The sequence below is a fragment of the Amphiprion ocellaris genome, chromosome 8, assembly GCF_022539595.1.
Source record: "Amphiprion ocellaris isolate individual 3 ecotype Okinawa chromosome 8, ASM2253959v1, whole genome shotgun sequence".
NCBI lineage: Eukaryota > Metazoa > Chordata > Actinopteri > Pomacentridae > Amphiprion > Amphiprion ocellaris.
The window spans coordinates 2,409,470-2,424,396 of NC_072773.1; the positions used below are offsets into that span (position 1 = coordinate 2,409,470).

At 36.9% G+C, this 14,927-nt stretch overlaps 1 protein-coding gene across 2 annotated transcripts; it reads left to right on the plus strand.

The window, feature by feature from the left end:
• Positions 1-5,386: 5,386 nt before the first annotated feature.
• On the plus strand, positions 5,387-13,093 carry LOC111568666 (polymeric immunoglobulin receptor-like). Of its 2 annotated transcripts, none has more exons than XM_023270421.3 (6): positions 5,387-5,855; positions 6,715-7,050; positions 7,723-8,046; positions 11,746-11,856; positions 11,938-11,963; positions 12,044-13,093. In XM_023270421.3, the coding sequence occupies exons 1-6, from the start codon at positions 5,819-5,821 to the stop codon at positions 12,170-12,172; spliced, it is 963 nt and encodes a 320-aa protein (XP_023126189.2). In that variant the 5' UTR covers positions 5,387-5,818; the 3' UTR covers positions 12,173-13,093. The 2 variants fall into 2 exon arrangements, with proteins under 2 accessions (XP_023126189.2, XP_035804160.1); XM_035948267.2 differs by having other exon boundaries at positions 5,388-5,855; positions 6,712-7,050.
• The last annotated feature ends 1,834 nt before the right edge of the window (positions 13,094-14,927 follow it).

The following is a 14,927-nucleotide window of genomic DNA, read 5'->3' on the forward strand; positions in this document are numbered from 1 at the left end:
CTGGTCTTCTGGCCTCCATTGGACAGAGGTAGCATCCATGCTGGATCTTCTGGCCTCCACTGGACAGAGATAGCATCCATGCTGGATCTTCTAGCCTCCCTTGGACAGAGGTAGCATCCATGCTGGATCTTCTGGCCTCCATTGGACAGAGGTAGCATCCATGCTGGATCTTCTGGCCTCCATTGGACAGAGGTAGCGTCGCCTTTTAACAGCTGCTGCTCTCTCAGCTGCCTGCTGGTGAATGTTGAGCTGAATCATCCATATCTGATTCAGGATCAGACTCACGGTCTTCAGTTTCTGAAGCTTCATCAGGTCCAGCCATATAGTCATAATCATCATCATCTTCAACATGAGAGAGTTCAGAATGTGATGGTTCAGAATCACTTTCTATGATCATGTGAAGGGCTGCAGTGTATCTTTCCTGTCTTGCCACAGTTCAGATGATTCCTATTGATGATTACTGACATGTGTTGCTTACAGTATTAGTCTAAGAACTCCTGAACTGAAATGAAACACAATTCAACTGAAGCAGTCATCACAAGAGCAACACAACACAAACATACATAAATAAATAAAAGCAGCACAGTCTGGCTGTGGTGTGGTGGTTATTATCACTGTCACCTTGCAGCTAGAAGATCCCTGGTTCACGTCCCGGCCTTCCTGGGATCTTTCTGCATGGAGTTTCCATGTTCTCCTGGACATGTGTGGGTTTTCTCTGGGTTCTCCAGCTTCTTCCCACAGTCCAGAAACATGCTGAGGTTAACTGATGATTCTAAACTGTCCACAGGTGTGAATGTTTGTCTCTCTGTGTAGCCCTGTGATAGACTGTTACCTGTCCAGGTGTCTCCTACCTTCACCCTCAGTCTGCTGGGATAGACTCCACCCCCATGACCCTGATGAGGATTAAGTGGTGTGTAGATGATGGACGGATGGACAGTCTGGCTGGAGTCCACATGGACCCTGAACCATTTTTCTCGATATAAACACCACAAACCTGGTTGGAATCAAATAAGCTTTGGTTTATGTGATGACAACTAGCTGGATGACTGAAAAATCCAACTTATAAATGAAAGATATGACAAGTTATAAACCCCAGGTGTACTGATGAGGGTTAATATTATGTGAAGTTCCACCATTTTATTGTATTTAAATCTGTTAATAAAAAAATTATTTTGCAAAAAATCTGATTTCTGCTAAATATGTCCACATTACTAATCTAATTATGAATTTGATTATGAACCGCAGTTAATGTTTAAATCTGACAGTTTTCTTACAGATGAATTCCAGTAAACTCACAAGAAAGTATTTATTTCCATTTTCACTGGAAAAAAAAGGAAAAAAAATTAATTTCTGCTAAATATGTCCACATTAGAGATACATATTTTACTACTACTACTACTGATAATAATAATAATAATTTACAGATATTTCTGTCATTTGTTGTGCTTGTTTTCATACATTATTTTAATTGTTTGAATTTGTTTTGTTTGTTTAGTTTTGTGTATTTATTTTTCTTTCTGATCCTGCAGCATGTCTGAAATAAATCAGATTAAACTAAAAATAAATAAAAGAACATCCACACTGCAGGAGAACATTAATTACCAAAGAGATAAACCCTTTCCTACAGTTTATCCTCTTCCTGTTCCTCTGCTCTGCTCCTGCAGTTCCTCTCCTGTCCAGCAGAGGGCGCCACAGTCAGGTGTTTCCTTCACCTGAGCTTTTCTCACGATGGAAAATAAAGAAAAGCTTTTGAGTTCAGAAAACTTCCGATGGAGTTAAATCCAACCAAAGAGCTGAATTCAGTCAGTGAGATCATATTTTCCTCTTAAATACTCACTAACAACAACAATAATAATAATAACGATGATGATAATAATAATAATAATAATAATAATACATTTATTTATGACCGTTTAAAAACAGTCGGTCTCACAGATGGACAAGAAAAGAAAAGAAAAGAGTTAAACATAGTAAAAAATTTTCAAAATAAATCAACACCAGGTAGAATAAAAAATAAATTAAAAAGTCATATGTAAGAGAGAAAAATAAAATAGAGTAAAATAATAAAGACAAGCTTGTTCATGTTTTAGCTTCATGTTTGCAGCTTTTCTTGTCATTTTTGGAGCTTTTCTTGTCATTTTTGCATCCTTTAGTGTCATTTTTCTGCATTTTAGTGTCACTTTTGCATCTTTTTGTGTCATTTTAAAATCTTTTAGTGTCACTTTTCTGTATCTTAGTGTAATTTTTGTATCTTTTAGTGAATTTTTGTGCCTTTGCATGTAATTTTTTGTGTCTTTTCATGTAATTTTTGTGCATTTTAGTTTAATTCTCATGCATCACTGCCATTTTTGCACATATTTGTGTCATTCTCGTCTCTTCTGACAGGAGACATTTCTTCATTCTCTCTACTTCTTCATTTTGTTTCCGTAGAGCTGCAGGACTTTAGATTGCAGATAAAAATGAACCAAGGTGAGGAAAAATGAGATAAAAACACCCAGAAGCTGCTGCTTGAGGTTCAGAAGGCTTGAAATAAACACTGGTGCTGGAATCTGTGTGTTTGTCAGTTACCGGGTTACGACATTTTCAGATGCTGTTGAAATAACAGAAGTGTGAACGTCGTATCAGAGAAGCATCTCAGAGCATTTCACACATTTTCCATGACTCTTAGTCAACGTCAAACTAAAAGAGGATTCATTCTGAAAACAACAACGTCATTACTATAAGACAGGGCTATTCAATTAAAAACTGACTGTGGCCGGATTTTCAGACTAAGAACATGAGCTGGGCCGGATGTTTTTAGCAGACAGTGAGCAAAGTTAACCATTTAAAATAAACACAAACAGATCAGATAACAAACACACTGGATGTTTATAAACGTATTGCCACATCCAAAAGGACATAAAAACAATAGAAGAGCAGTACTTAAACTAAACCTGTGCTGAAATACTGCTTCTTTAAATTTTACATTTCAAACACACAACTTCAACACATTTTGATAGGTAAATATAAGCACATGTTAAGGTGCATATGAACATAAAAACTAAGTGCCGATTAGAAACACCATCTTTTGTTTTGGTCACATCTGAAAGTGCATTAAAAAGTAACTTGCTTAACAGTAACTTTTCAGAACTTGAGACATTTTTCTTCTTTTGAAATAACAAAAAACAGAGTTTGTCCCTGTCCATATTTGGTCTCATCTGAGACAGTCACATCTTCAGTGCATATAATCAAAAAAATAAACAGTAGGCACAGTGATAGTTACTATCCCTTTGGAACAAAATAAAGCTGACATCAAAGTGCATAATAAAGTGCAACTAAGTGAAATAACTGTCAAAACAAAATGTCTTTCTTAAATATTAAACTTCTAATAAGTGACCAGAAAATAGTCACATAAATACATAAAACTACCTTTAGTGTCTGCTACAGCACGCTGCTTTGTTGCACTTACCATGTCTCGAAGACATCTGTGGCGAGAATGTTTGACGTGTCAGACCTGTTTGATAGCAGATGTCACACTCGTCTTAACTTTATCGTCCGTTAAAACTTCATCCACGACAGCCAACATGCAGTCCTTCACAGTTTCTGAGTCTGTGAACAGCCTCTTTTTCGTGGCCCTTTCCTGAGCTGTGCAGGTCCGCTTCATAGTAGTACAGCTCCGGTTGTAAGATGCAGTCAAACTTTGAATTATAGCCGCTCTCTCATGACATCCGTCGTGAAAGTTTGTCCGAAACGCGGCATGTTTTTCAGTGTGGTGTCTTCGGACATTATAATCTTTCAGCGCTGCAAAGCACTCGTTGCAGAGTAAACACATTGGTTTGGCGTTCGGACTTGGTGGTAAATAAATAAATACTTGTCAGTCCACGCAGGATTAAACCGACGGTTTTCCTCGCCGATTTGTCGTTTCAGGATAGAAAAAGACATGCTGCTATTTTCGCCTGTATAGAACTGCTAATGTTAACTTTTCAAACGCGTCTCCTCAACACAATGCATTGTGGGTTAGTTGCTAGGTTACGGTAAGTGTTGCATTCAATGTTTGCAATAATGTTGGAATTTTTGTAAGAACTTGTCAGTGTTACTGAAAGATGTTTTTCTCGGACCCAAGTCCCAATCACTCGGCAGTTGCTTTAGGGCCACTCGAGGGTTGCTTTCGGGCCGCATGTGGCCCGCGGGCCGCTAATTGAATAGGGCTGCTATAAGATGCTGATGGAGCAGCTGTGGAGAGTCTGAAGGAGAGAATTAAAGTCATAAATATTCTGTCAAAAGTTAATTTCCAGCTTCAGATTGAGGTCAGCGTTTACACAAACAGGAAGAAGGACATCTTTAAAGCCACTCAAAGATGCAAACATGACACTAAAATACAGACAAATGACACAAAAAGAAACAAAAATGACATTAAAATAGAAAAATTACTTGAAAAGATGCAAAAATTACACAAAAACACAGAAAAATACAGAAAAATGACACTAAAAGATGCAGAAATTTCACAAAAAATGCAAAAATGACACTAAAAGACACAAAAATAACATTAAAAGACACGAAAATGATACTAAGACACAAAAATACAGAAAAATGACATGAAAAGATAGACAAAATTCACTAAAAGAAGCAAAAAATACAAAAAGGACACAAAAAAATGCAAAAAATCCATGAAAAGATGCAAAAAAGACACTAAAACATACAAAAATGACACTAAATAATGCAAAAATTACACTAAAACATACAAAAATGACACTAAATAATGCAAAAATGACACTAAAACATACAAAAATGACACTAAATAATGCAAAACTTACACTAAAACATACAAAAATGACACTAAATAATGCAAAAATGACACTAAAACATACAAAAATGACCCTAAATAATGCAAAACTTACACTAAAACATACAAACATGACACTAAAATCCAGAAAAATGACACTAAAAGACCAAAAATATCTCAAAGATACGAAAATTTCACTAAAAGAAATAAAATAGCATTAAAATACAGAAAAAAGACACCAAATGACGCAAAAATTACAAGAAAAGATGCTAAAATATCTCAGACACAAAAATGACACTAAAAGATGCAAAAATAAGATGCAGATGAAACAGCTGTAGATGGTCTGATGGAGAAACAAATTAAGTTGTGATAATTCTGTCAAAAGTTTATTTCCAGCTGCAGAATGAGGTCAGTTTTTACACAAACAGGAAGAAGGACGTCTTTAAAGCAAAGATTAAGAAAGATGTGGTGAGTAAGAGCTGGTTTCTGAGAACCGTTGGAGGAGGAAGAAGATGTTTTAAACCCACTGTAGAGCAGAGAGGAGCTCCATCATAGAAGAGCTCCATCATAGAGGAGCTCCATCATAGAAGAGCTCCATCATAGAGCTCCATCATAGAAGAGCTCCACCATAGAGCTCCATCATAGAAGAGCTCCATCATAGAAGAGCTCCATCATAGAAGAGCTCCATCATAGAGGAGCTCCATCATAGAAGAGCTCCATCATAGAGCTCCATCATAGAAGAGCTCCATCATAGAAGAGCTCCATCATAGAAGAGCTCCATCATAGAAGAGCTCCATCATAGAGCTCCATCATAGAGGAGCTCCATCATAGAGGAACTCCATCATAGAAGAGCTCCATCATAGAGCTCCATCATAGAGCTCCACCATAGAGGAGCTCCATCATAGAAGAGCTCCATCATAGAAGAGCTCCATCATAGAAGAGCTCCATCATAGAGCTCCATCATAGAAGAGCTCCATCATAGAGGAGTTTATCTGAACAGAGAGGAGCTCCACCATAGAGGAACTCCAGACTCTCTTCATCCATCAGGAGGAAAACATGAACGTCCAGCAGCTCCTCATCTTCTGTTTATCAGGTGACAATCCATCAAGCTGCACATCATTTGGTTTTTAACTTCTTCTCTCCTCTGTGTTACATTTAAATTATTCCTCCAACATCATCAGTGTGTAATAATTTATCTAAAGACATTAATCAGAGTTGGTTTATTATCATTCATCAGTTTTATGTTGATATTTAAGTTGAAATTTGGGCTAAAATTGACAATTATTGGTCTTTAAAATACATTATAGACCAGAAAAGATGTTTTTCTTTTTCTGAAAATAAATCTGAAACCCAAATAAATTCACTTTATTATCCTGTATAACAAAAAAAAAGTTGTGCAGTATCATTGTTGTGTAGTAATTTATCTAAATGTAAGTGTGTATTACAGAGAATATTTGTCAATTATTTGTCTGTAAAATGTTTTTTAAAAAATAGAAAAATTCCAGTTAAAGTTTCCCAAAACCTGAAGTTTAGTCTGAGGATTCATTTATTTTTCAAAACAAATTTTTTGAAAATCCAAATAAATTCACTTTATTATTCTGTATTTCGTTTCATTTTTTGCATCTTTTTGTGTCATTTTTGCATCTTTTCCTTGTAATTTTTTTGCCTCTTTTAGCGACATTTTGTGTCTTTTTGTGTCATTTTGAGAAAAATATCAATAACTGAACGTTTTCTCCAGTTTCCAGACTGTACAGTAATTATTAGTTTCAGTCATTTAATTGTGTCTAAAAATCTTGAAGTATCTGTTACTTCTAAGCAAAAAAAAAAAAAAAAACAACAAAAAAGTGTGATGTAGAAATTCCGTTTTACTGTCTGTATGAAACTTGATCTAGAACAGCTGCTGGTGAATATAAAGTGTTCCATATGATCTAGTTTATCCTGTGTTTCAGCAGCGATACTGGACTCAAATCTCAGCACTGCACAAACTAAAGTCTTCACAAAACTGGAAGGAGAAGTTCTCAGAGAGCAGTTTAGGTTTTCCAGAGCACCTCAGAGTGGCAGGAAGTTTCTGTGCAGGAACGAGTGCAACCCTGAAGACGTCCTGATAGAGACTGAAGGAAACCGAGCGGTGAGCGGCAGATTCACCATCAGATACGACCAGAGCCTCAGGAACCTCCACGTGGTCGTCACGGAGCTGAGGAAGGACGACACCGGGCGATACAGAGTCGGCATCAGAGGATCTTCATCCTCTCAGGGCCTTTACCAGGAGTTTACACTTAAAGTCAGAGGTGAGTTCACCGAAGGTCAAGAGACGTCTGCGACCAGCATCAGGTAGTCATCTCTACGTCTTTCAGTGTCATATTTACATATTTTAGTCTCATTTTGCTTCTTTCAGTGTCATTTTACCATTGTTCAGTCATTTCTGCACCTTACAATGTATTTTTTGCATCCTTTAGTGTATTTTGTGTCCTTTCATGTCATTTTTGCATCTTTCAGAATCATTTTAGTGTCTTCTCATGTAATTGTTGTATCTTTTCGTGTAATTTTTCTATATTTAAGTCTCATTTTTGCATCTTTAAGTGTAATTTTTGTTTGTTTTAGTGTCATTTTTGCATCATTTATTGTAGTTACACTCAAAATAACAATTTTGACTAAACTAAGTCCACTGCTCTGGTTCGTCACCACTCCCAGGTTGGCATTATTTAGTTATTTAGACCCACAAAGATGAGAAACAAGGGTTTAAAAATGCTATTTTAAGTACAGGATCTTGAGAAAACCACAACCAATCAGAGTGAAAGTTTGTTCACTGGTCAAAGAAAAAGGGAACTTCTGTTTAGGAAACTGCAGAGAAATGCAATAAATCCATTTCTAGAGACTTTAGACGAAAAAATAGATCAATGTTGTGGAGAATCGATGATAAGTTCTGATGTCATTTTAATGATTCACTTCCTGTTGGACAGGTCTGTGTGACGGAGGTGTCATTTCTGCAGAACCCAGAGTCTACAGAACCACCGAAGGAGGAGAAATCACCGTCAGATGCTCGCTGCCTGTACAACAGCGAAACAGGAAGTTCCTCTGCAGGGACGACTGTAAGAACTTCCTCTTCGACACCAACGACCCCAGAGCCTCCAGCGGCAGGTACAGCATTGAGTTTTGGGACCAGTCGTACTTTAACGTGACCATCGGACAGCTGAGTGGGGCGGACTCGGGAACGTACAGGTGTGGAGTGGGACGACAGCGAGAGGAAAACATCTGCCGCCAGTTTGAGATTGTAGTTACAGGCGGTGAGTCAAAAACAGCAGCGTAGTAAATAGAATACCATCGAAAAACACGACGGGGATCTGAGATATGCAACAGAAAGCATCAATGGTTGGCTAAAAATACACAGTTTCATGTTTCTGATGTGGCAACTCAAAAAAATCACAACAAAAATAGTCAGACTGCAAAGTTTGCATCAAAATTCGTAATTATTTACAAGCATTTCAGTGAAAATATTATTCTTAATATCCAGGTATTATCAGTCTAAGTACAATAGATTAAATCAATCAATCAAACAATTGAGGAACCATCCAGGAAACCATAGCAACCACAAAGAAAGCAGCCAACCAACCACCAAGCAACCGCTGGACAAGCAGCCTTCCACCATAGTAACTGCTAAGTAACCACCTTCATAATCACATAGCAACCATCATAGCAACCATGAAACAAACAGCCTACAAACCACCAAACAACCACTCAGAGACCTGAGCAACCACCAAAGAAGCAACTGATCACCATACAACTGCCAACCACCATAGCGACCATCACACAAACCTCCAGGCACCCAACTCACCACCATAGCAACCACTGTGCAAACCATAGCAACAACGCTAGCAACCACTAAGCAACCACTCCACCAGCCACCATGCAAGTACTAAGCAACCAACCTAGCAACCACAAAGCAAGCAGTCAACCATTCACTATAGCAACCACTAAACAAGCAGTCTGCCAACCACAAAGCAACTACCCGAGCGACCAATATAGCAACCGCTCAGAAAACATAGCAACCATCATATCAACCACCATTTGGCAAACAGCCTACAAACCACCAAGCAACCACTAAGCGACTACCCTAGCAACCACTGTACCAATCACTCAGAGACCTTAGCAACCACTCCAAAAGCAACTTACTCCAATAGCAACTGCTAAGCAAGTGCCCTGCCAACCACCATAGGATCAACCATAGCAACCGCCCTAATAAGAACCATAGCAACCACTAAGCAATCAACCTGGCACACCATTCACTACCATGGCAACCACTCAGACAAATATAGCAACGACTAGACAACCATAGAAACCACTCAGACAAAAATAGCAACCACTAAAAAACCATAGCAACTACTAGAGAACTATAGCAACCACTCAGTCAACCACCGAAACCACTAAACAACCATAGCAACCACTAGACAACCATAGCAATCACTACATAACCATAGCCACCACTGGACAACCACAGCAACCACTAGACAACCACAGCAACAATTCAGACAACCATAACAACCACTCAGACAACCATAGCAATCACTACATAACCATAGCCACCACTGGACAACCACAGCAACAATTCAGACAACCATAGCAACCACTCAGACAACCACAGCAACCACTAGACAACCACAGCAACAATTCAGACAACCATAGCAACCACTCAGACAACCACAGCAACCACGAGACAACCATAGCAACCACTAGATAACCACAGTAACAACTAGACAACCACAGCAACCACTCAAAAAACCACAACAACCACTCAAAAAAACCACAACAACCACTCAGACAACCATAGCAACCACTCAGACAACTATAGTAACCACTCAGACAACTGTAGTAACCACTAGACAACCATAGTAACCATTAAACAACCATAGCAACCACTAGGCAACCATGGTAACCACTAGACAACTATAGCAACCACTAGACAACCACAGTAGCCACTAGACAACCATAGTAACCACTAGACAACTATAGCAACCACTAGACAACCATAGTAACCACTCAGACAACCATAGCAACCACTCAGACAACCACAGCAACAATTCAGAAAACTATAGCAACCACTAGACAACCATAGCAACCACTAGACAACCATAGCAACCACTCAGACAACCACAGCAACCACTAGACAACCCTAGCAACCACTAGACAACCATAGTAACCACTAGACAACCATAGTAACCACTAGACAACCCCAGCAACCACTCAGACAACCACAGCAACCATGAGACAACCATAGCAACCACTAGATAACCACAGTAACAACTAGACAACCACAGTAACCACTCAAAAAACCACAACAACCACTAGACAACCACAGCAACCACTGGACAACCACAGCAACCACTCAAAAAACCACAACAATCACTCAAAAAACCACAACAACCACTCAGACAACCATAGCAACCACTCAGACAACCATAGTAACCACTCAGACAACTATAGTAACCACTAGACAACTATAGTAACCATTAAACAACCATAGCAACCACTAGACAACCACAGTAACCACTAAACAACCATAGTAACCATTAGACAACCACAGCTACCACTAGACTACCATAGCAACCACTCAGACTGTCATAGCAACCGCTCAGTCTACTTTAGCAACCACGAGCGAACTATAGCAACCACTAGACAACCATAGCAACCACTAGACAACCACAACAACCACTGGACAACCACAGTAACCACTAGACAACTATAGCAACCACTGGACAACCACAGTAATCACTAGACAACTATAGCAACCACTAGACAACCATAGTAACCACTCAGACAACCATAGCAACCACTGGACAACCATAGCAACCACTCAGACAAACACAGCAACAATTCAGACAACCATAGCAACCACTAGACAACTATAGCAACCACTAGACAACCATAGCAACCACTAGACAACCACACTAACCACTAGACAACCATAGCAACCACTACACAACGATAGCAACCACTCAGACAACCACAGCAACCACTAGACAACCATATCAACCACTAGACAACCATAGTAACCACTAGACGACTATAGTAACCATTAGACAACCATAGTAACCACTCAGACAACCCTAGCAACCACTCGACAACTATAGCAACTACTAGACAACCATAGTAACCACTCAGACAACCATAGTAACCATTAGACAACCACAGCAACCACAGCAACCACTCAGACTGCCTTGCAACCGCTCAGTCTACATTAGCAACCACGAGCGAACTATAGCAACCACTAGACAACCATAGCAATCACTAGACAACCACAACAACCACTAGACAACCACAGTAACCACTAGACAACCATAGTAACCACTAGACAACTATAGCAACCACTGGACAACCATAGTAATCACTAGACAACTATAGCAACCACTAGACAACCATAGTAACCACTCAGACAACCATAGCAACCACTCAGACAACCACAGCAACAATTCAGACAACTATAGCAACCACTAGACAACCATAGCAACCACTAGACAACCACACTAACCACTAGACAACCATAGCAACCACTACACAACCATAGCAACCACTCAGACAACCACAGCAACCACTAGACAACCATAGCAACCACTAGACAACCATAGTAACCACTAGACAACTATAGCAACCACTAGACAACCATAGTAACCACTCAGACAACCCTAGCAACCACTCGACAACTATAGCAACCACTAGACAACCATAGTAACCACTCAGACAACCCTAGCAACCACTCGACAACCACAGCAACCACTCAGACAACCATAGTAACCACTAGACAACCCTAGCAACCACTAGACAACCCTAGCAACCACTAGACAACCAAAACAACCACCCTATTAAGAATCATAGCAACCACAGAACAAAAACCATCTCCCAGGAGTCACCCTGAAAACAACCAGTAAAGGATTTATGATTTCTCATTAAAGTTGTGATTTGTTGTTAATGTTTCAACGATCTCTCTGCAGTAGACAACAGGTTGCCTCTGGTTGCTGCCTGTATGTCTGTGGTTGCCGTGCTGTCGGTTGTTTCTCTGCTGCTCGTCTACAGACTAAAGAAGAAATGCGACGACGCTGAGTGTGAGGAACTTTCCTACGTTCAACTTTTAATTACTGCAAAGAGGAAGAAATAATACAACTTTTATCTTCTCTCCTCCACAGACGCAAACACCGGCAGGAACACCGAGGTGACTTTACAATCCAAAACATCCCTGCTGTTACCACAGCAACCACATCAGGCGCCACTCACGTTCTCGTTTGTTTTCAGGCCGTCATCTACGACGACTGCGACGGCGGTTTTAGACGGGAAGCTTCGACCTACCAGGAGCTGGATGTGCAGAGCAGGGAGGAGAATCTGTACTCATCACTGGAGATTCTACCAAACCACCACCAATAATCAGTCCATGATCCACAGATATTCAGTAGACGATCGATGCATGATCGATAGATGATCCATAGACAATCAATAGACGATGATGTTTAAAGAAAAACCATGTCTGTGATTCTCAGGGTCAGAATTCTGCATGCAAAGTGCTGGAATGATCTGAAAACAGTGATTTTTAAACATATCTGAAGCTCATAAATGCGATTTTTACTGTACTTTTGTTTGAGTTTTTACTTATTTGACCCCAAAAATATCTTCTAACATCATAGCTAATAAAATAACTTAAAAAGCAACTATAAAATAAAGACAAAATTACAGATTTGTGGGAAAATAATCTTGCAAAAGGTGAAACAAACGGCAAACATTAAGACGTCTGTCATTAAAGTGGGTTTATGTTGTTCACAGTTATACCAAATGTAAGATGCGGGAATAAAAAAAAAAATAACTGAAGGATTGTGGAGGCAAAAAAAACATTTTATTTTCTATTTTTGGTCAAGAAATTACACTTTTGTTTCTGTTTTCAGAAATAAAGAAGGTGAGTTAAATTTGTCTTAACTTGGTTTGATTCTTAGTTTAATTCACAGTAAACTTAATTTTCCCTCCAGTTTAGTTCAAATCACTTCCATAAATCAATCAATAAATATCTGTAAATAAATGGTGAAAATCTGGCCGAACAAATTCATCCAAAGATAAATAAAAAAAGAAGTCAAACTGGTGGAACAATGTGACGTTCAAACACCATGAAAACAGTCAAAGCAGCAAATATGTGTTAAAATTATAGTTTTAGTTCATTTAGATCAACTATTTTACAGTTACACACTGTAAAAGAACAATTTACTATTTGTATTTGTCAGTTCAAATTTTTTTAAAGTTAAAGGTGAAATACGTTCTTTTTCATGATTTTAAATCATGAAAATACATAAATTCGCATTGAAATAGCATCAAAGTTTAAAAAAAAAAAAAAAATATATATATATGTGTATATATATATATATATATATATATATATATATGTGTGTGTGTGTGTGTGTGTGTGTGTGTGTGTGTGTGTTTAAATTAACAACTTTTCCTGTGATTTTACTAAATATCATCTTTACCAAAATTTTAATCTAAAATAATTTCAAAAATACGTGGAAACTGCTGAAAACTTTTTTTTTCTTTTTTTTTTTTTTACAGCAAACAGCAGAAAAAAAATACAATTAACGTTTATTGTTTATGAAATTTACCAGACTTTTAAAATCAGTCAGTAAAAATGGCTGCACGTAAACAGCTGACTCACCTGTTCAGGTGTTTCTCTGCATTTTCTTCATCTTTAGTCCTCGTTTCACCGTTTCTACCTGTTTTTTAAGTTTTACCGGCTGATGTTCTCTCGGGTTAAACTTTCTGCTGCTCTCAGGTGTCTCGTTACGTCACGGCTAGGTGGGCGGGGCTTAGAGGGGAATAGTACGGCAGCCCTGAGAGCTCAATCTATCTGCTGCACCTTAAAGGAGCTGAAGGTTTCATCTAATAAATAATGTTTGTGGGATTGAAAACAGGTTTTTGTTGCTTTTTTATTTCCTTTCGTTTTACTGTTAAAATTTCTTTATATCATTGTTTTGTCTGGAATGATTCTGGGAACTTTAATTTTATTTGTTTTAAATTTTTTTTAACATAATTTTAATTTTTAAATTTCATTATTTATTTGGATTTTTTTTATTAATCTATAATTGTAAAAAAAAAGAGATTTTTATAACATATTCTTTCAGATTCATTATTTGCTTTTATGAAATACATTTTTTTAACATTTTGACATTTTTATTTCTATTTTATTTGTACTTTTTAATTAATGAACCTTTTAAATGTAATTTAGATCATTGTAAATGTATTATTATATTTTTTATTTTTATTTTATTAGAATAATTTCAAACATTTTCTTAAATAATTGAAATTATTTTAATATTTTTGTTTCCTGTCAATATTCTATTTGCAATTTTTTTTATTTTTTATTACATTGAAAAACATTATTTAAACTTTTTTCAAGTCTTTCAGACTCGTTTGCATTTTTAATTAAACTTTTTAATTTCTATTTTGATTATAGTATTTAATGTATCTTTAAAATTTAATTAAGATTAATATTAAAATTCTTTTTATTTACATTTTATTTGAATTATTTTGATCATTTTCTTAAATAACTGAAAACATTTTAATATTTTTATTTTCTGCTTTTTGTATTTATTAAATTAAATTTAAAAACATTAAACTTTTTTTCAATTACAATTCTTTTTGTATTTAATATTTAGGTTAAATTTTTATCTTTGAGGTTTTTATTTATATACTTTTGATTTCTATTTTTTATTTCCAACTTTTTAATTATTTTTCTCTTTTTAATTTATACTAAAATAACTCTCATACTAATTTATTCTACAAGACGTGTTTCCTCTGATGCCTCAAGTGTAAACTTCTGTCATTGTTGGTGAATTAATAACCACTGAAAAACCTGAAGAAACTAAAAATCTCCAGTTTATTTTTCCTCAATATAACATGTAAATTAAATTTTTAAAAAAATATTACACACCAAAAAAAATTGTTGAAGGATGATTGTTTATTCGACCTGAAATCAGTTTGTTTTAATCATTTAGTTGCATTTAAAGTCTTAAAATATCAGTTTTTTACGTCTCTATAAAGAAATGTGACCTAATTTAGATTCTCTAGCAATAAAAAAATCAAAAACGAGGCCGAGTCTGACGTTGAAATACTATTGTATTGTCTGTACCAAATTTTTCTTGTA